This window comes from Anomaloglossus baeobatrachus, chromosome 9 (genome assembly GCF_048569485.1).
Source record: "Anomaloglossus baeobatrachus isolate aAnoBae1 chromosome 9, aAnoBae1.hap1, whole genome shotgun sequence".
In the NCBI taxonomy this organism is placed as follows: domain Eukaryota; kingdom Metazoa; phylum Chordata; class Amphibia; order Anura; family Aromobatidae; genus Anomaloglossus; species Anomaloglossus baeobatrachus.
The window spans coordinates 213,599,143-213,618,884 of record NC_134361.1 but is presented as its reverse complement, the minus strand read 5'-3'; the positions used below and the strand labels follow the sequence as shown (position 1 = coordinate 213,618,884).

The window sequence follows — 19,742 nt, the reverse complement described above, 5'->3', positions numbered from 1 at the left end:
GCTCATTTCATATTCACAGCCTGCCCCGCCCACTGGCGGCTATGATTGGTTGCAGTCAGACGTGCCCCCACACTGAGTTACAGCTGTCTGACTGCAGCCAATCACAGCCACCGGTGGGCAGTTTTAGATCGTACAGTAAAATAAATAATTAAAAAAAAAAAAGTGTACAGTCCCCTTCAATTTTGATACCCAGCCGCAAGATAAAGCCTCACAGCTGAGGGCTGGTATTCTCAGGCTGGGGAGACCCATATTATTGGGCTTAAAAATATCAGCCAGCAGCCGTCCGGAAGGGCCGCATCCATTAGATGCGACAGTCCCGGAACTTTACCCGGCTCATCCCGATTGCGCTGGTGTGGTGGCAATCGGGGTAATAAGGAGTTAATGGCAGCCCACAGCTGCTACTAAGCCCTAGTTTAGTGATGGCAGGGGTCTATGAGACACCCCCATGATTAAGTGAAAGTAAATAAACGCGAACACCGAAATATCCTTTTATGTTTATTTCACCACTTTATTAACCCTGAAACACCCCTCCAGGCCTGGAGTAATTCACACAAGGTCCTACGACGCTTCCAGCACTAGTACATCTGACACAGCGAGCGCCATAGAACATGACTGCCCGCTGTGAGGTTCAGGCCGCAAGTGAAGTTAGCTGCGCTATCAGCGGTGACGTCACTCGGGTTAGCCGCTGCCACAGCTGGAGTCCTCCACCCGTGACAACAAATCTAGTCTTACACGCGATGTATCTCCGACATATTGCGCCCTATGCAGCAGATTTGTGATAGCCCGTTAGTAAGTGTTTATATACCGTACTTTTCTTCGGCCGTCTGATAATCTGTGCCGCAGATGCCGGACTAGAGGAATTTTGTGGATTCTGTATTGGTTGCCATTCTCACTTATACTGTTCTGTCTCCCTTGCAGTGGGTCCTGGCTTTTGAAATCTTCATCCCTCTGGTTCTGTTCTTCATCTTGCTTGGGCTACGCCAGAAAAAGCCCACAATCCGTGTGAAGGAAGGTAAGGCGTGTGAGCATGAGGGGTTAAACGGAACCTGCGGGGGTCTGATCTTAATTGCGGCACGATGAAGCAAATTCAGGTCACCGCTCGCAGTTGAATCAACGATGTAAAACCGCTTATCTGCCTTAGTTTCATCAATGATTGGCGCGCAGCCCGGCACCGGTGACCTGTATACACCGGCCGTGCCACAACCAGTCCTCAGACTATAACCATCTTTTGTTAAAGGGAACCTGTCACCAGATTTGGTGCCTGTAAGCTGCGGCCACCGCCAGTGAGCTCTTATATACAGTATTCTAGCATCTATATATATAATTGCCTTATTCTGTCTGTCTGTCTGTCTGTCTGTCTGTCTGTCTGTCTGTCTGTCTGTCTGTCTGTCTGTCTGTCTGTCTGTCTGTCTGTCTCCAAAATTGTGTCCTTACGGTGACACAAAGCTGATTGGCCGCTGGGCTCGCCATGGGCCCGCCCCCCCACACGGATTGGCCGCTCGCCCAGGCTGCGCCCCCACACGGATTGGCCGGCCGCTCGCCCAGGCTCCGCCCCCCCCCCCCACAGATTGGCCTCTCGCCCTGGCACCCTGCAGGCATTGGCAACTCAGCCACGCCACGCCACGCCCCGCCCCCCTCACGCAATGCACGCTAGCTCTGGCCCCGCCCCCCCCTACGCATTCCCCGAACCGACACGGTCACGGAGCCACGACTCACAGGTGAGTACTGTACCCCCGGGAGCCCACATCAGCGTACGCCGCAAACCCAGCCGACACATACCCTCGCATTGCTGGGGCTGGCCGGCGTATGCTGGTGTGGGCTCCCGTGCGAGCGGGGGACGGGATACGCTGGTAACCATGGTAGCATAGTTACCAGCGCATCAAGGTCCTGCAGCGGCGGAACATACACGCACACACAACAGCACACACACACACATACACACATACACACATACACACACACATCAGATCACACTCACTCTCACACACACCTCACACACACCTCACATCGCATCCACACACTCACAACATCCTGGGATATCGCTTGCTTCTCGGCGCCGATACTGTGCTGTGAGCTTCCAGGACCTGCCGGAGGATCACATGGCCAGAAGCATGTGGTATCTCCGAATGTTGTGAGTGTGAGCGCGTATGTGCAATATCGTCAATGTGTGTGTGCGTGAGTGTATGCGATCGGGTGTGTGTGTGTATGCGATCGGATCTGTGAGTGTCGGCAGAGGAGCACGGCGTGCTGGAGGAGGCTGGGAGGAGAGAGGCTGATCCTGGGGAAGGCTGGGAGGGGGAGGGGGGAGGCTGAGAGAAGAGAGGCTGATGCTGGGGGAGGCTGAGGCTGGGGTAGGCTAGGCTGATCCTGGGGAAGGCTGGGAGGGGGAGGCTGGGAGGGGGGAGGATGAGAGAAGAGAGGCTGGGGGAGGCTGAGGCTGGGGTAGGCTGGAAGGAGAGAGGCTGATGCTGGGGACAGAAAAGGCTGATGCTGGGAGGAGAGAGGCTGATCCTGGGGAAGGCTGGGAGGGGGAGGGGGAGGCTGATAGAAGAGAGGCTGATGCTGGGGTAGGCTAGGCTGATCCTGGGGAAGGCTGGGAGGGGGAGGCTGAGAGAAGAGAGGCTGGGGGAGGCTGAGGCTGGGGTAGGCTGATGCTGGGAGGAGAGAGGCTGATGTTGGGAGGAGAGAGGCTGATGCTGGGAGGAGAGAGGCTGATGCTGGGAGGAGAGAGGCTGATGCTGGGAGGAGAGAGGCTGATGCTGGGAGGAGAGAGGCTGATGCTGGGAGGAGAGAGGCTGATGCTGGGAGGAGAGAGGCTGATGCTGGGAGGAGAGAGGCTGATGCTGGGAGGAGAGAGGCTGATGCTGGGAGGAGAGAGGCTGATGCTGGGAGGAGAGAGGCTGATGCTGGGAGGAGAGAGGCTGATGCTGCGGGCAGAGAGGCTGATGCTGCGGGCAGAGAGGCTGATGCTGCGGGCAGAGAGGCTGATGCAGCGGGCAGAGAGGCTGATGCTGGTGCAGCATGGTGGATGGAGCACGATGGGTGCACAGCATGGTGGATGGAGCACGATGGGGGGTGCGCAGCATGGGGGATGGAGCACGATGGGGGGTGCGCAGCATGGGGGATGGAGCACGATGGGGGGGTGCGCAGCATGGGGGATGGAGCACGATGGGGAGAGCGCAGCATGGGGGATGGACCACGTTTGGGAGTGCGCAGCATGGGGCATGGAGCACGTTTGGGAGTGCGCAGCATGGCGGATGGACCACGTTTGGGAGTGCGCAGCATGAGGGATGGAGCACGTTTGGGAGTGCGCAGCATGGCGGATGGAGCACGTTTGGGAGTGCGCAGCATGGCGGATGGAGCACGTTTGGGAGTGCGCAGCATGGCGGATGGACCACGTTTGGGAGTGCGCAGCATGGCGGATGGAGCACGTTTGGTAGTGCGCAGCATGGCGGATGGACCACGTTTGGGAGTGCGCAGCATGGCGGATGGACCACGTTTGGGAGTGCGCAGCATGGCGGATGGAGCACGTTTGGGAGTGCGCAGCATGGCGGATGGAGCACGTTTGGGAGTGCGCAGCATGGCGGATGGAGCACGTTTGGGAGTGCGCAGCATGGCGGATGGAGCACGTTTGGGAGTGCGCAGCATGGCGGATGGAGCACGTTTGGGAGTGCGCAGCATGGCGGATGGAGCACGTTTGGGAGTGCGCAGCATGGCGGATGGAGCACGTTTGGGAGTGCGAAGCATGGCGGATGGAGCACGTTTGGGAGTGCGCAGCATGGCGGATGGAGCACGTTTGGGAGTGCGCAGCATGGCGGATGGAGCACGATGGGGGGTGCGCAGCATGGCGGATGGAGCACGTTTGGGAGTGCGCAGTATGGGAGATGGAGCACGATGGGGAATGCGCAGCATGGGGGATGGAGCACGATGGGAGGTGCACAGCATGGGAGATGGAGCACGATGGGAGGTGCACACCTCCCCCCAACACACACACACACACACACACAGACAACGCCACACACACACAACACTCAACACACAAACACCGCGGCATACATAAATATACGCACATACCGCACAACGCACACATTGCACAAAACATACCTCACCCCAAAACACACCACACACACACAAACCGCGCAACACACACACACACACACACACACACAACGCGACAGACACACAGCGCTCCACAAACAACGCAACACACATACAACACCGCTCTCACCCCCCGCCACACCCAGACAACACCCAGAACATGTACAGCGCCCTACACAAACACTTGGCAACTACACACAACAACATCTAATATATATATAACAAAAATTATACATTAACTACACAATAAATTCTAGAATACCCGATGCTTTAGAATCGGGCCACCTTCTAGTACTGTATATAAAAGCCCAGGCCGCTGTGTAGAAGGTAAAAATCACTTTATAATACTCACCTAAGGTGCGGTGCAGACTGGTCGGATGGGTGTTTCTGTTCTCTGGTGCCAGCGCCTCCTCTTTTGGCCATCTCTGTCTTCCTTCTTCTGAAGCTTGGGTACATGATGTGTCCTATGTCATCCACCCTAGCCAGCATTGAGATCCTGTGCAGGCATACTACAATACTTTTGATCTGCCATTTGTTTTTCTTTTGTGTTTTTTGTATAGCATAATAAAACTATTATATATATATATATATATATATATATATATATATATAATTTATTATTTTAGATTTTTTTTATAGTATGTGGTTTGTTTTATTATTATTATTATTATTATTATTATTATTATTATTATTATTATTTTAGATTTTGTTTTATAGTATGTGGTTTGTTTTGTTATGCATGGCTGTCCCCCCATTCTTTTTTTTTTTTTTTTCTTAAATTTTATATTGTTTATTTATAGTTTATTTATAGTATGTGTCCTTGTGTGTGTTTTTAGTTTTTTTTTTTTGTGTATTTTAACTTCATCAGGCAGGGTAATTTGTATTAGATTGGAAAGGATTAGAAAATCATCGATCCCCTTCCTCCATCAGTTCGTCTCATAGACGGACAGAACTCTGGGATTATTCACGTCTGCGGGGATATGTTGTGGTTGTGGTTCTCAGCATTAATTGTATAATGGAGCATCGGAGTATATTTTATCCGTATTGACAGCTGAGATTGGAAATCCTGACCTTCACCTGATGGAGCGATATTTCACAACTGTCATTAGTACAAAACCTACCAATATGATCACAGTCATTACAACAATTTAATGTTATATTTTCATAGTTTAGAAATATACAAATATAATAGAAAATAGCTGATCACAATTAAGTAAGGAAATTATATAGCACACTGTATATCCAAGGTCATTACAAACAAGAGTGTGTGAAAGAACCTTGAACTATTTAGTATTAACTTATTGCTGTAGTGTGAATAATATATTTATTTATTTTACATATACCCTTGTGCTGCCCGACGCGCGTTTCACCATTGCTTTTTCTTGGGGCAGCATAATGCCCAAGGAAGAAGCAAAGGCAAAACATGCCTTGGCCATTACTAATTATATATATTGCATTTTCTTTTTCCTGGGGCATTGTGATGCCCCAAGAAGAAGCAATGGTGAAACGCGCATTGGCCAAATTTATAATACAAGATAATCCAAGTAGGAGAATGAAGCGGCAACTCAACCTGGTGGTTGGCAAACCTTTAATCTGTATTTACAGCAGACAACATATACAGGGAGTGGAGGGGGGGGGCGCGGGGACGGCAGATTAAAAGTTTGCCACCCACCAGGTTGAGTTGCCGCTTCATTCTCCTACTTGGATTATCTTGGATTTTGACTGCGCTGTCAGCAGAGCACCACCTGGAACGGCTGCATACACGAGTCCTGGAACAGCTGATCGACTGATTCCGTGAGTACGGCATAGCCAAACAGCATAGTGCAGCAGTGCCCAACATTCTCTTTTTTTGTTTTCAAATTTATAATACATATATCCTTGTGCTGCCCGACGCGCGTTTCGCCAATGCTTCTTCTTGGGGGCAGCATGATGGATATTCATTCATTCATTCATTCAAACTACAGCAATAGCTTGCAAAATATGTTTGGTCATAATTAGGATCTGTTTTATACAGGATAGTAAGTAAGAATGGGATTTATTGAATATCATTTCACCATTGCATGAAAATAAATGTTATTTGTTATGAATTCCACCCAAAAATGTTTTTTTGTTTTTCTTTTAAAGTATTTTAATGGGTCCTATCTATGGTGCACGAATCTTTCACCCTCTTTCAGTGAGCACTTACATGATTACCGACCATATTTCATGAGCCGATCCACCACAGAACGCGATGGTGGTATAAAAAGGTTAATGCTAGAGCCACCAGGCAGCCCCCAGCTGTTGCCCCCCCCCATTACTTTAATTTGGTGCAAATATTGTTCCGTTAGTGAGATATTAATACATTAACGGCGTATTTATGAGGTCCTGTTGCCATTAATATTGTTATGTAATTGCACAGTGATATAAGAGCCATATTCTAATTCACGCACTATGGCATTTGACAGCTGCTGCATTCATTTAATGCACCAGTTGTCGTGGTCAGGCGCTATAGTGAGTGAATTATAATATGGCTCTTATATCGCTGTGTAATTAAATAGCAATACTTAGGCTATGTGCGCACGTTGCGTAAATTCATGCAGTTACGCTGCGCTTTGTAGCGCAGCGTAACTGCATGCGTCCTGCGTCCCCTGCACAGTCTATGGAGATTGTGCAGGGGCCGTGCGCACGTGGCGTTTTAGAGCGCAGCGCTTCGGCTACTGCCGAAGCGCTGCGCAAAAAGAAGTGACATGTCACTTCTTCCGTGCGCTTTGCTGGCAGCTCCTGCTCTGTCTATGGCAGGAGCTGCAGGCAGAGCGCACGTTCTCGCCGGCACCATGCGCTTCAGAACGGAGCTTTTCAGCTGCGCTCTGAAGCGCAACTTTTACGGTGCTGGGCTAGTACGCAACGTGCGCACATACCCTAATGGCGACAAGGACGTCATAAATACCTGCAGGTCATCACTCGGCTCTGCTACATCAGCGGCATTCCTGCAGCGTCTCGGCTCTGCTACATCAGAGGCATTGCTGTAGTGTCTCTTCTCTGCTACATCAGAGGCATTCCTGCAGTGTCTCGGCTCTGCTACATCAGAGGCATTGCTGCAGTGTGTCTTCTCTGCTACATCAGAGGCATTGCTGCAGTGTCTCTTCTCTGCTACATCAGAGGCATTGCTGCAGTGTCTCTTCTCTGCTACATCAGAGGCATTGCTGCAGTGTCTCTTCTCTGCTACATCAGAGGCATTGCTGCAGTGTCTCTTCTCTGCTACATCAGAGGCATTGCTGCAGTGTCTCTTCTCTGCTACATCAGAGGCATTGCTGCAGTGTCTCTTCTCTGCTACATCAGAGGCATTGCTGCAGTGTCTCTTCTCTGCTACATCAGAGGCATTGCTGCAGTGTGTCTTCTCTGCTACATCAGAGGCATTGCTGCAGTGTCTCTTCTCTGCTACATCAGAGGCATTGCTGCAGTGTCTCAGCTCTGCTACATCAGAGGCATTGCTGCAGTGTCTCTTCTCTGCTACATCAAAGGCATTGCTGCAGTGTCTCAGTTCTGCTACATCAGCCAGTGGCATTCTTGCAGTGTCTCAGCTCTGCTACATCAGAGGCATTGCTGTAGTGTCTCTCAGCTCTGCTACATCAGCGACATTCCTGCAGTATCATGGTAGATTATCAAGTACAGGGTCAGTCATTCCCATAAATGACCGCTAAATTGATCTCTGTAGGGTGAGTTCACACATTGCATATTTGGAACAGATTTTTCTGAATAATTTCTGCTTCAAAATCTGCATGTTGCATGCTGATTTTGCTGCTGATTTTTTGCAGATGTCACCATTATTTTGTATAGGGTGTGTGTGTGTGTGTGTGTGTGTGTGTGTGTGTGTGTGTGTGTGTGTGTGTGTGTGTGTGTGTATATACGTATATGTATATGTGTATGTAATAAAAAAAAAATATATATATATATATATATATATTTGTATGTGCGTATATTCGTCTCTCTCTCTCTCTCTCTCTCTCTCTCTCTCTCTCTCAAAAAAAAAAAAAAATATATATATATATATATATATATATATATATATTTCTAATATTGTACATCTAGATTGATATATCAATCACCGTAGTGAATTTGAAGGACGTGCTCACTGACAGTGGGTAGAGAATTTTGGGACCATCTGACGCACGCACTATTGGGGCCACGTGACCCGTTCCTGCATGTACCACATATAAACGTGTCACCTGTGTTTGAACATTTGCATTGCCGTATCGTTATTTATTTGCCTTTTCTCCCCCCTTTTCCATGCCGTAATTTTATTTTCGCTCCTCCACGTCACTGTGTGACTCCACATCGCATGCCGCAGTCTGTAAGTTGTCCAGCGTTATTTCTGGGGTCGCCTTCATGTCGTAGAGATGCCTCCATGTTAACGTGGCCTTTGTGTTCTCATTATGTGTAAACTTGGATTCCACGTGTTTCGCCTGATTTGGCGAAACCTCCAATCTTCCCACAAGCCATGCCCCAAATTACCACAAAATGGCGACTTTTATAGTTTAAATTTTTTTTGCCTTGGTTTTGGACAAAAATGTAATACAAATTGAATAGTAAAGATATAGGGAATTTATTGAGGAAGAGACGCAAAGGCCACGGGTGACATGGAGGTGGTAATGCGGCCTCCTCCTGTCATAAATCCTCGCTTCTTCTGGCAGGTGGAGTATTTGCTTCTGCTGTGGTGTCATGTTGGGGCCGTCATAATTCCAAATTTTACATTTCAATTCAGCACCTGATAAGATAGTACAAGGTCATGGATTTATCAGTGATATGTAATGTAAAATTGTGGCCCTTCTCACAGGAGAGGGAGCGGCACTTTACCCTTTTAACCTGGCAGGCAGTATATAGAAGCGCGCCCTCTCCTGGTCTGATTGCTGTAGAGTAGAGCGCCCTCTCCTGGTCTGATTGCTGTAGAGTAGAGCGCCCTCTCCTGGTCTGATCGCTGTAGAGTAGCGCGCCCTCTCCTGGTCTGATCGCTGTAGAGTAGCGCGCCCTCTCCTGGTCTGATCGCTGTAGAGTAGCGCGCCCTCTCCTGGTCTGATCGCTGTAGAGTAGCGCGCCCTCTCCTGGTCTGATCGCTGTAGAGTAGCGCGCCCTCTCCTGGTCTGATCGCTGTAGAGTAGCGCGCCCTCTCCTGGTCTGATCGCTGTAGAGTAGCGCGCCCTCTCCTGGTCTGATCGCTGTAGAGTAGCGCGCCCTCTCCTGGTCTGATCGCTGTAGAGTAGCGCGCCCTCTCCTGGTCTGAGCGCTGTAGAGTAGCGCGCCCTCTCCTGGTCTGATCGCTGTAGAGTAGCGCGCCCTCTCCTGGTCTGATCGCTGTAGAGTAGCGCGCCCTCTCCTGGTCTGATCGCTGTAGAGTAGCGCGCCCTCTCCTGGTCTGATCGCTGTAGAGTAGCGCGCCCTCTCCTGGTCTGATCGCTGTAGAGTAGCGCGCCCTCTCCTGGTCTGATCGCTGTAGAGTAGCGCGCCCTCTCCTGGTCTGATCGCTGTAGAGTAGCGCGCCCTCTCCTGGTCTGATCGCTGTAGAGTAGCGCGCCCTCTCCTGGTCTGATCGCTGTAGAGTAGCGCGCCCTCTCCTGGTCTGATCGCTGTAGAGTAGCGCGCCCTCTCCTGGTCTGATCGCTGTAGAGTAGCGCGCCCTCTCCTGGTCTGATCGCTGTAGAGTAGCGCGCCCTCTCCTGGTCTGATCGCTGTAGAGTAGCGCGCCCTCTCCTGGTCTGATCGCTGTAGAGTAGCGCGCCCTCTCCTGGTCTGATCGCTGTAGAGTAGCGCGCCCTCTCCTGGTCTGATCGCTGTAGAGTAGCGCGCCCTCTCCTGGTCTGATCGCTGTAGAGTAGCGCGCCCTCTCCTGGTCTGATCGCTGTAGAGTAGCGCGCCCTCTCCTGGTCTGATCGTTGTAGAGTAGCGCGCCCTCTCCTGGTCTGATCGCTGTAGAGTAGCGCGCCCTCTCCTGGTCTGATCGCTGTAGAGTAGCGCGCCCTCTCCTGGTCTGATCGCTGTAGAGTAGCGCGCCCTCTCCTGTCTGATCGCTGTAGCGTAGCGCGCCCTCTCCTGGTCTGATCGCTGTAGAGTAGCGCGCCCTCTCCTGGTCTGATCGCTGTAGAGTAGCGCGCCCTCTCCTGGTCTGATCGCTGTAGAGTAGCGCGCCCTCTCCTGGTCTGATCGCTGTAGAGTAGCGCGCCCTCTCCTGGTCTGATCGCTGTAGAGTAGCGCGCCCTCTCCTGGTCTGATCGCTGTAGAGTAGCGCGCCCTCTCCTGGTCTGATCGCTGTAGAGTAGCGCGCCCTCTCCTGGTCTGATCGCTGTAGAGTAGCGCGCCCTCTCCTGGTCTGATCGCTGTAGAGTAGCGCGCCCTCTCCTGGTCTGATCGCTGTAGAGTAGCGCGCCCTCTCCTGGTCTGATCGCTGTAGAGTAGCGCGCGCTCTCCTGGTCTGATCGCTGTAGAGTAGCGCGCCCTCTCCTGGTCTGATCGCTGTAGAGTAGCGCGCCCTCTCCTGGTCTGATCGCTGTAGAGTAGCGCGCCCTCTCCTGGTCTGATCGCTGTAGAGTAGCGCGCCCTCTCCTGGTCTGATCGCTGTAGAGTAGCGCGCCCTCTCCTGGTCTGATCGCTGTAGAGTAGCGCGCCCTCTCCTGGTCTGATTGCTGTAGAGTAGCGCGCCCTCTCCTGGTCTGATCGCTGTAGAGTAGCGCGCCCTCTCCTGGTCTGATCGCTGTAGAGTAGCGCGCCCTCTCCTGGTCTGATCGCTGTAGAGTAGCGCGCCCTCTCCTGGTCTGATCGCTGTAGAGTAGCGCGCCCTCTCCTGGTCTGATCGCTGTAGAGTAGCGCGCCCTCTCCTGGTCTGATCGCTGTAGAGTAGCGCGCCCTCTCCTGGTCTGATCGCTGTAGAGTAGCGCGCCCTCTCCTGGTCTGATCGCTGTAGAGTAGCGCGCCCTCTCCTGGTCTGATCGCTGTAGAGTAGCGCGCCCTCTCCTGGTCTGATCGCTGTAGAGTAGCGCGCCCTCTCCTGGTCTGATCGCTGTAGAGTAGCGCGCCCTCTCCTGGTCTGATCGCTGTAGAGTAGCGCGCCCTCTCCTGGTCTGATCGCTGTAGAGTAGCGCGCCCTCTCCTGGTCTGATCGCTGTAGAGTAGCGCGCCCTCTCCTGTCTGATCGCTGTAGCGTAGCGCGCCCTCTCCTGGTCTGATCGCTGTAGAGTAGCGCGCCCTCTCCTGGTCTGATCGCTGTAGAGTAGCGCGCCCTCTCCTGGTCTCATGAGTATATAATAGCGCCCCCTTTCTGTACCCACAGCCCTGTCTCAAATGTACCCTGACTGCAACTAATCTATTAACCCCTCTGCTGCTGGTATTTGATGGGGATGGAGGGTTCTGTGATTTTGTTTTCCCTTTAATCCCTGCTGTAATATGACTAGTGTGCAGGTCCTCGCTGTCTCTCCGGCCAGTGTCTGTCCGTTGCGGTCTCTCTCTGTGCCGCTCTCTCACCCTGTGTCCTGTCTCGCAGCGTTCTACACCGCCGCGCCTCTCACCTCCGCCGGGATCCTGCCGGTCATGCAGTCCCTGTGCCCCGATGGCCAGAGAGATGAGTACGGATTCCTGCAGTACACCAACTCCACGTGAGTAGTGTCCGTCCTATGCCGAGCGCTCGCCTCCCTGATAGAGGAATGTCAGGCAATTCCCAAAAATATTCGACCCTCTATGGTGACTCGGGCGGTATGATGACGAACCGGGTGTAGGTACCGTGAATATACAAGGTGTCTAATGGCCCCTGTTCCTCCTCCCGGCAGGGTCACGCAGCTCCTGGACCGGCTGACGGAAGTGGTGGAGAACAGTAACCTGTTTGATACGGAGCGGCCGGGGCTCGGGGAAGAGCTGGAGTCTCTGAAAAATCACCTTGAATCGCTGAGCAGTGACCACGGCTCCCTGGAGACCCACTTTCCCCAGCAGTCAGGTACACGTCCCGCTGATGGGACCCAGTCCGGCACACGTACGTCTGCACCTGGTCAGCCCCCATCTGGGACTTGTACGTCTGCACATGGCGAACCCTTCCAGGCCCCGGGGGATCTATGTTCACACCTCTGCAGACCGCTTTATGCCCAGAATTAGACACACAGAAACGAGCACCGTCTATGACACCCTAACCACGATCTATGTTCTCCGCTGCAGGATTTACTTTGGATTCGGTAGTGAAAAACAAGACGGACTTCCGAGATTTCCTCCAGTCCAATCTCTCCTTACCCAGTAACGTTGTTGACTTACTGGCCGGCTCCAGTATAAACCTGCAGGAGGTGAGTGTAAGGTGCAGTCACTTGTATACGTTGGACTTTCCTCTGATGAAATACTCTGTGCTGCTGGGGTAACCTGCACCGTCCACTATATAACATTGTATGACCTCGCTTCCTTCTGATCAGCACAACTTACATTTAAATATTAGGGTCCCTTGCTCTCCATTTATGACAGCCCCCTTCTCCCTAAAATATGCTTCTTGTATCATGTATGCCTCCACCTGTCACGGTCATAATCCTCTCCTGAAATACTCTGTGCTGCTGGGGTAACCTGCACCGTCCACTATATAAATGTATGACTACGCTTCCTTGTGATCAGCACACCTCCCATTTAAATACTAGGGTCTCTTGCTCTCAATTTATGAAAGCCCCCTTCTCCCTAAAAATATGCTTGTTGTACCATTGATGCAAACACCTGTGAAGGTCATAATCCTCCCATGAAATACTCTGTGCTGTTGGGGTAACCTGCACCGTCCACTATATAACAGTGTATGACCCCCAATTCCTTCTCATTTAAATACTTGTGTCTCTTGCTCTGTTTATGACAGCCCCCTTCTCCCTAAAAATATGGTCCTTGTGCCATGTATCCCTCCAACTGCGACGGTCCTAATTTTCTCCTGAAAAACTCTGTGCTGCTGGAGTAACCTGCATCTTTTTATGTCTGCTACCTACTTTTCTCTTTCATATCATGACATTACCCCATCTAACGGCCGATACTTCGCCTTATTCAGGTTTACCGCTTGCTCTTCAGTTCTCCACATATATCTACTGATGATTTGCCAGGGAAGAGCCCCTGGGATGCGGCCACGACAGCAGGGGGGCAAATCTTCAATCTCCATGTGAGTGTTCTCCCCCCCCCCCCCCCCCCCGCTGCTAACACATTGTGAAATCCACTGGTCAACGTCACATGGGCCCGGTAATGAGGCACCCACCCAATACGTGGCAGCTTATAGGGGGTCAGCACTTTACTTCCACTAAATCAGTGGATCACAGGCTTTAGAGCAATTAATGATGAGATGAGGGAGGAGGACCCAGATGTCGATAGTTGAATGAGTTGCAGCAGGAGAACTTGGGTATCTATTGTAGGTAGAGTTGGGGGAGGCAATCCAAGGTGTTGATCGTAGGAGAAGTTGGGGGTCCTAGGTGTCGATTGTTGGGTGTGTTGCCATGAGGGGCCCCACTTGGTGATCATAGGATGAGATGGGGGTATGAGTGGTATGGCGGGCTGAGTTGTCGGGCTGAGTTGTCGGGCTGAGTTGTCGGGCTGAGTTGTCGGGCTGAGTTGTCGGGCTGAGTTGTCGGGCTGAGTTGTCGGGCTGGGTGAGTCAGTCATTGTACAGGAGGAGAAGGTGGGCTGTGACATTCCCTATTCTATTGCGGCACAGCTCCCTTCATGTCAGTGGGGACAGCTGCAATTTCCTGTACCGCTGGGGGTGAGGGTGTCGGGGGCCGAGTACTGATTTTGTGCTGTGGCCCCTTAATCCTTGGGTGATTGAGGATCCATATTTTAGTTATATGTAAACACTTCAGTAATTGCTCATATTACCATTCCTGGATTGTGGTTTCTTACCCTGGTTGTCATGTTTTTTTGCAGGGGAATATTTTGGGCAAATGGAAATCGTTCCAGGAAGGGTTAATACACAAGGCGCTCCAAGACCCCCTTAAGTCTGCGCATAGACTGGCTCTCCTGCGGCTCCTGACTCTTGCCCTCGGCCTTGCCATTCCCAATACATCATCTGAAAGCTACGATCCTCAGGCCATGGTGAAGGAGCTGGAGGTGCGGCGTGCGTCCGGCGCCGGCTGCGTGCACAGGTGACACCGAGCTGCTTCCGGCATTGATGAGTTTTTCCATTTGTTTTTAGGAAATTCTCTTCACTCCTAAAGAGCTGGAGTTCCTGACCTGTGACGGGAGCCTGGACCAGCTGGGAAGTATCTTGGGAGCATCCGAAGCCAATAGGCCGCTGCTGAGGTCCTACGTGGGCACCGTATGCGCCGGCGGGGAGCCCGCTCGCACCGAGCGCTTCCAAGAACTGGCCGGGGAACTGAAGGAACAGGTGGACGTGCGCAAAACTGTCAGCCGGGTCAGTAACCACAGGCTCGTGGGCAGCTGATTGCAATCAATGTGAACCTTTCTACACCGCCTCTTCTTAAAGGGAATGTACATTTATTTCATATCAAGATCTTTATTAAACAATAACATATATACAGTATGTGTGTATGTGTATATATACAGGGTGGTCCAAAAGTAGGTGGACAGTTTGTGTAATAGGGTTATGAAGGGGGAGATTTATCAAACCTGGTGTAAAGTGAAACTGACTCAGTTGCCCTTCGCAACCAATCGGATTCCACTTTTCATTCTTCAGAGACTCTTTGGCAAATGAAAGGTGGAATCTGATTGGTTGCTAAGGACAACTGAGTCAGTTTCACTTTAAACCATGTTTGATAAATCCCCCCTTTCTTAACCCTATTACACAAACTGTCCACCTACTTTTGGACCACCATGTGTGTATGTGTGTGTATATATGTGTATATATAGGAGGAGGAGGAGGTGAGGTGTAATATCACCTATTGTGAATAGTGGTTCCTGTGTGATCAGTCATTGTACAGGAGGAGGTGAGCTGTGACATCACCTATTGACAGTAGTGGATACTATGTCATCTTCTGTATATAGAGATGTTATCAGTCATTATACAGGAGAATGAAGTGGAGGTGATCTGTGACATCACCTATTATGAATGGTGGAACCCTATAAGCCGTGTTATCTACTGTATATGGAGATGTTATCAGTCATTGAGCAGGAGGGGGAGGAGGCAAGCTGTGACATCACATATTGTAAAAGGGGGATCATGTGAGGATTACGAGCCTGCTGAAAACTCTTCATGAAAGGACAGCAACTGTCAGGCTAAAAATTACCCCTGTGGCTGGTGTGCAAAACTGCAAGAAATATATATTATATACAGTACAGACCAAAAGTTTGGACACACCTTCTCATTCAAAGAGTTTTCTTTATTTTCATGACTTTGAAAATTGCCACACAGGAACTACTATTCACAATAGGTGATATCACACCTCACCTCCTCCTCTTCCTCCTCCTCCTGTACAATGACTGATAACACCTCTATATACAGTATATAACACTGGATCCAATATTCACAACACGTGATGGCACAGATCACCTCCTGCACAGTGACTGATAATACAACCATATACAGTAAATAACACTATGCCCTTGCTTATAGCCCTCCCCTCCGCTTATAGGGATTCACCATTCATAATAGGTGATGTCACAGATCACCTCCACCTCCTTCTCCTGTATAACACCTGTATATACAGTATATATCACAGGATCCACCGTTCACAATAGGTGATGTCACAGCTCACCTACATCTCATCCTGTACAATAACTGATAACACAAGATCCTCCATTCACTATAGATGATATCACAGCTCACCTCCTCCCTCTCCTGTACAATGACTGATAAAACCTCTATATACAGTAGATAGCACAGAATCCACCATTCACAATAGGTTATGTCACAGCTCACCTCCTCCCCTCTGTAGTAAAGTCTACCTGTCCCGATACTTATACTTCTGTTCATCCTGATCCTCCTGTTTCATGTTCCTCCGGTGATTGCTGACCCATGCAGTGTAGTAGGAGAGGGGGGTTGTAATTTTTGGTATGTGTAGTCACTGCCGTTTCCAATGTTTCACACCTTTAATTTCAGCTGCGTCTGGATGAGGTTAACGCCACGGAAACGCAGCAGCGTCTGCACTCGCTGCTGGAGGACCTGCTGCAGGTGGAGAAGATCCTCAAAGACGTGGACATTCTCTCCGCTTTGGCCAAGCTGTTGCCCAAGGGGGCCTGTGCCAGCAAAGCCAGCCCCGCATCGGTCAACTCCACCAACTGGAACTACAACAGCAGCAGTAACGCCAACGCCACCGGAGACGGGGAAGAGGGCCGAGCGCAGGAGGGCGAAGCCGACGGAGAAAACCCACGCAGCCAATTCTCAGCCTTTGTCCAGCTCTGGGCCGGTCTGCAGCCCATCCTGTGCGGCATCAACCGGTGAGTGCGAGGCATGGTACAGTACAGTATTGTCCCATCACTGCTGCCTATGCAGAGCATTCCCAAACACTACAGACCAGTGTAACCTTAGAGTAACTGATCGCTGAGGGTGCAACCCATTCTCTGGAGTCTCCACGGTCAGACCTCCAGTGATCATTGCTATATGAATTATATGCTTGGTACAACCCCATTAAGACTGGGGGGACTAGCCAATGCTACAAATAAAAATGTGTGATAGACGGGAAGGAGGAGAGCGGGAACTGTGCATCGCTCCGGAGCAGGGGTGACTCTGTGACTACGTGGTTGCTCCGCACCTGTCATACTAAGCCACCATGTTTTTTCTTACATATTTCAGAACCATTGAACCCGAAGCTCTGAAGCAGGGAAATATGAGCTCCCTGGGCTTCACCAACAAAGAGCAGAGGAACCTGGGGCTCCTCGTGCACCTGATGACCAGCAACCCCAAAATCCTGTACTCTCCTGTGGGAACGGAGGTGGACAAAGTCATCCGCAAGGTAAGACCTCCGTAACGTCTCCATTTCTTCCCACCAGAAAAGTGCATGTATTGGATGAGGATCGGGGGGGTCTTCATAACACGGTGATGTGTAGTGTGGGCTTTAGGTCTGCGGGGGGGAAGAGTAACCCTATAGGTCCTGTTGACGTCATACTCCAAGGACCAACGCTATGTTAGCTGGCTGCATTCACCAGGGGGAATGCAGGATTCTCAATCTGAGGTCCAAATGTTTTGTGGAAATGTATACACTACCGCCACATAGTGCAAAATAACATATACTGCATGGCTCGGTATACCTACCAAGTGGTGGCCAACGGGACACTCTCCTAGTCTCTGATGGGTGAATAGGTGCTTATAGATCCATTTACCGGTGACGGGAGATTTCCCAGCACATATGGCGAATACACAGTGCAGACATAGTGTGAACAGGGCAGCAGAGTCTGGGAAATGTGTAGAAGTAAGACAAGGCTCATATAAATAACGGCCATGCATTGCCCAAAATGAGACAAACAATGCCGACATACAGAGCCCAGATACAATAGAATATGTACGGCCTAAAATATGCCACATAGTGCCCATAGCAACAGTGCCATATAAATAATGACGTGCGGCACAGTGTCCACATTAATATTGCTGTACAAAGCTCATTTCAATAGTACCCGATGGTGCTCATATAAATAATGCTATACAATGCCCATTTCAACAGTATCAGATGGTGCCATATAAATAATGCCATATAACGTGCGGCACAGTGTCCACATTAATAGTGCCATAAAATGCCAATATCAATAGGACTAGATGGTGCCCATATAAATGCTATACAATGCCCATATCAATAGTACCAGATTGTGCCCATATAAATGTTATACAATGACAATATCAATAGTATCAGATGGTGCCATATAAATAATGCCATATAACGTGCGTCACAGTGTCCACATTAATAGTGCCATACAATGCCCATATTAGGACTAGATGGTGCCCATATAAATGCTATACAATGCCCATATCAATAGTATCAGATGGTGCTATATAAATAATGCTATACAATGCCCATATCAATAGTACCAGGTGGTACTCATATAAATAATGCTATACAATGCCCATATCAATAGTACCAAATGGTGCCTGTATAATGCTGTACAATGCCCATATCAATAGCATCAGATGGTGCCATATAAATAATGCCATATAACGTACGGCACAGTGTCCACATTAATAGTGCCATAAAATGCCAATATCAATAGGACTAGATGGTGCCCATATAAATGCTATACAATGCCCATATCAATAGTACCAGATTGTGCCCATATAAATGTTATACAATGACAATATCTATAGTATCAGATGGTGCCATATAAATAATGCCATATACTGTAACATGCGGCACAGTGTCCACATTAATAGTGCCATACAATGCCCATATAAATGCTATACAATGCCCATATCAATAGTATCAGATGGTGCCCATATAAATGCTATACAATGCCCATATCAATAGTATCAGATGGTGCCCATATAAAAGCTATACAATGCCCATATCAGTAGGACTAGATGGTGCCCATATAAATGCTATACAATGCCCATATCAATAGGACCAGATGGTGCCTATATAAATGCTATACAGTGCCCATATCAATAGTATCAGATGGTGCCCATATAAAAGCTATACAATGCCCATATCAATAGGACCAGATGGTGCCCATATAAATGCTATACAATGCCCATATCAATAGGACCAGATGGTGCCTATATAAATGCTATACAGTGCCCATATCAATAGGACCAGATGGTGCCATATAATTAATGCCATATAACATGCAGCACAGTGTCCACATTAATAGTGCCGTACATTGCGCATATCAAAAGTACCAGATGGTGCCCGTATAAATAATGCTATACAATGCCCATATCAATAGTATCAGATGGAGCCTGTATAAATAATGGCATATAACGTGCGGCGCAGTGTCCACAGTGTACAGTGCCCATATCAATAGTGTCAGATGGTGCTCATATAAATGTGATATGCCCATGTCAGTGGTGCCAAGTGATGCCAATATAAATAATCTTGTATGAAGCTGTTATAGTGCCAGACTGTGCTCATATAAAATAATGCTACAATATCAATAGTGCCAGTTCTCACAACATCCATATAGTGCCAGGTAGTGCCCATATAAATAAAGGAGCACCATGCTGATATTAGTAATGCCAGACAATGCCTATAAAAATGCCGATATCAGTGGTGCCCGCATAAATAATACCGTACACTCTCCGGAGCAGTAGTGCTTGATGCTGCTCCTGGAGGTAAACGCTGAGTGGTCGCAGAGGCAGACATTCCCGTGTTTTCTTTCTTCTCGCAGGCTAACGAGACGTTTGCATTTGTGGGGAACGTGACGCAATACGCCAGGATGTGGATGAACATCTCGTCTGAGATCCGCAGTCTGCTGGAGGACGGCATGCTGCAGCAACGTGTGCAGCGCCTGCAGGAGGTGAGTGACGGGGTCAGGCGGGCGCGAGGTGCCCATGGAGAATAGTTCGCATGTCTTCTGCCGTTTTGACTTTGGCGCTGACTGATACAATATCTGCAGGTCACCGGGTATCTGCAGAAACTTCCCGAGTTCCAGAACGGCTCCGACAGTGACCTGCTCCGCCGGGTGCTCAGCTCCAACTTCACCGCCCTGAACGTCAGCACCCTCCTGCAGCAGCTGGACACCATCGACAACGCCGCCTGCGGGTGGACGCGCTTCATGTCTAAGGTGGGGGATAGGACGCAATATGG

At 50.0% G+C, this 19,742-nt stretch overlaps 1 protein-coding gene across 3 annotated transcripts in view; it reads left to right on the top strand.

Annotated features, from left to right (window-relative positions):
- ABCA2 (ATP binding cassette subfamily A member 2) overlaps window positions 1-19,742 on the top strand; it is an 87,378-nt gene that overhangs the window by 21,234 nt on the left and 46,402 nt on the right. For 2 of the 3 annotated variants that reach the window (XM_075324424.1, XM_075324423.1), the window contains exons 2-12: window positions 919-1,012; window positions 11,606-11,717; window positions 11,889-12,052; window positions 12,268-12,389; window positions 13,118-13,225; window positions 13,981-14,163; window positions 14,249-14,467; window positions 16,112-16,449; window positions 16,805-16,964; window positions 19,324-19,452; window positions 19,552-19,719. In XM_075324424.1, coding sequence (XP_075180539.1) covers window positions 919-1,012; window positions 11,606-11,717; window positions 11,889-12,052; window positions 12,268-12,389; window positions 13,118-13,225; window positions 13,981-14,163; window positions 14,249-14,467; window positions 16,112-16,449; window positions 16,805-16,964; window positions 19,324-19,452; window positions 19,552-19,719 — 1,797 coding nt within the window. The remainder of the gene's footprint in view (window positions 1-918; window positions 1,013-11,605; window positions 11,718-11,888; window positions 12,053-12,267; window positions 12,390-13,117; window positions 13,226-13,980; window positions 14,164-14,248; window positions 14,468-16,111; window positions 16,450-16,804; window positions 16,965-19,323; window positions 19,453-19,551; window positions 19,720-19,742) is intronic. The other variant, XM_075324425.1, reaches the window with a different exon arrangement.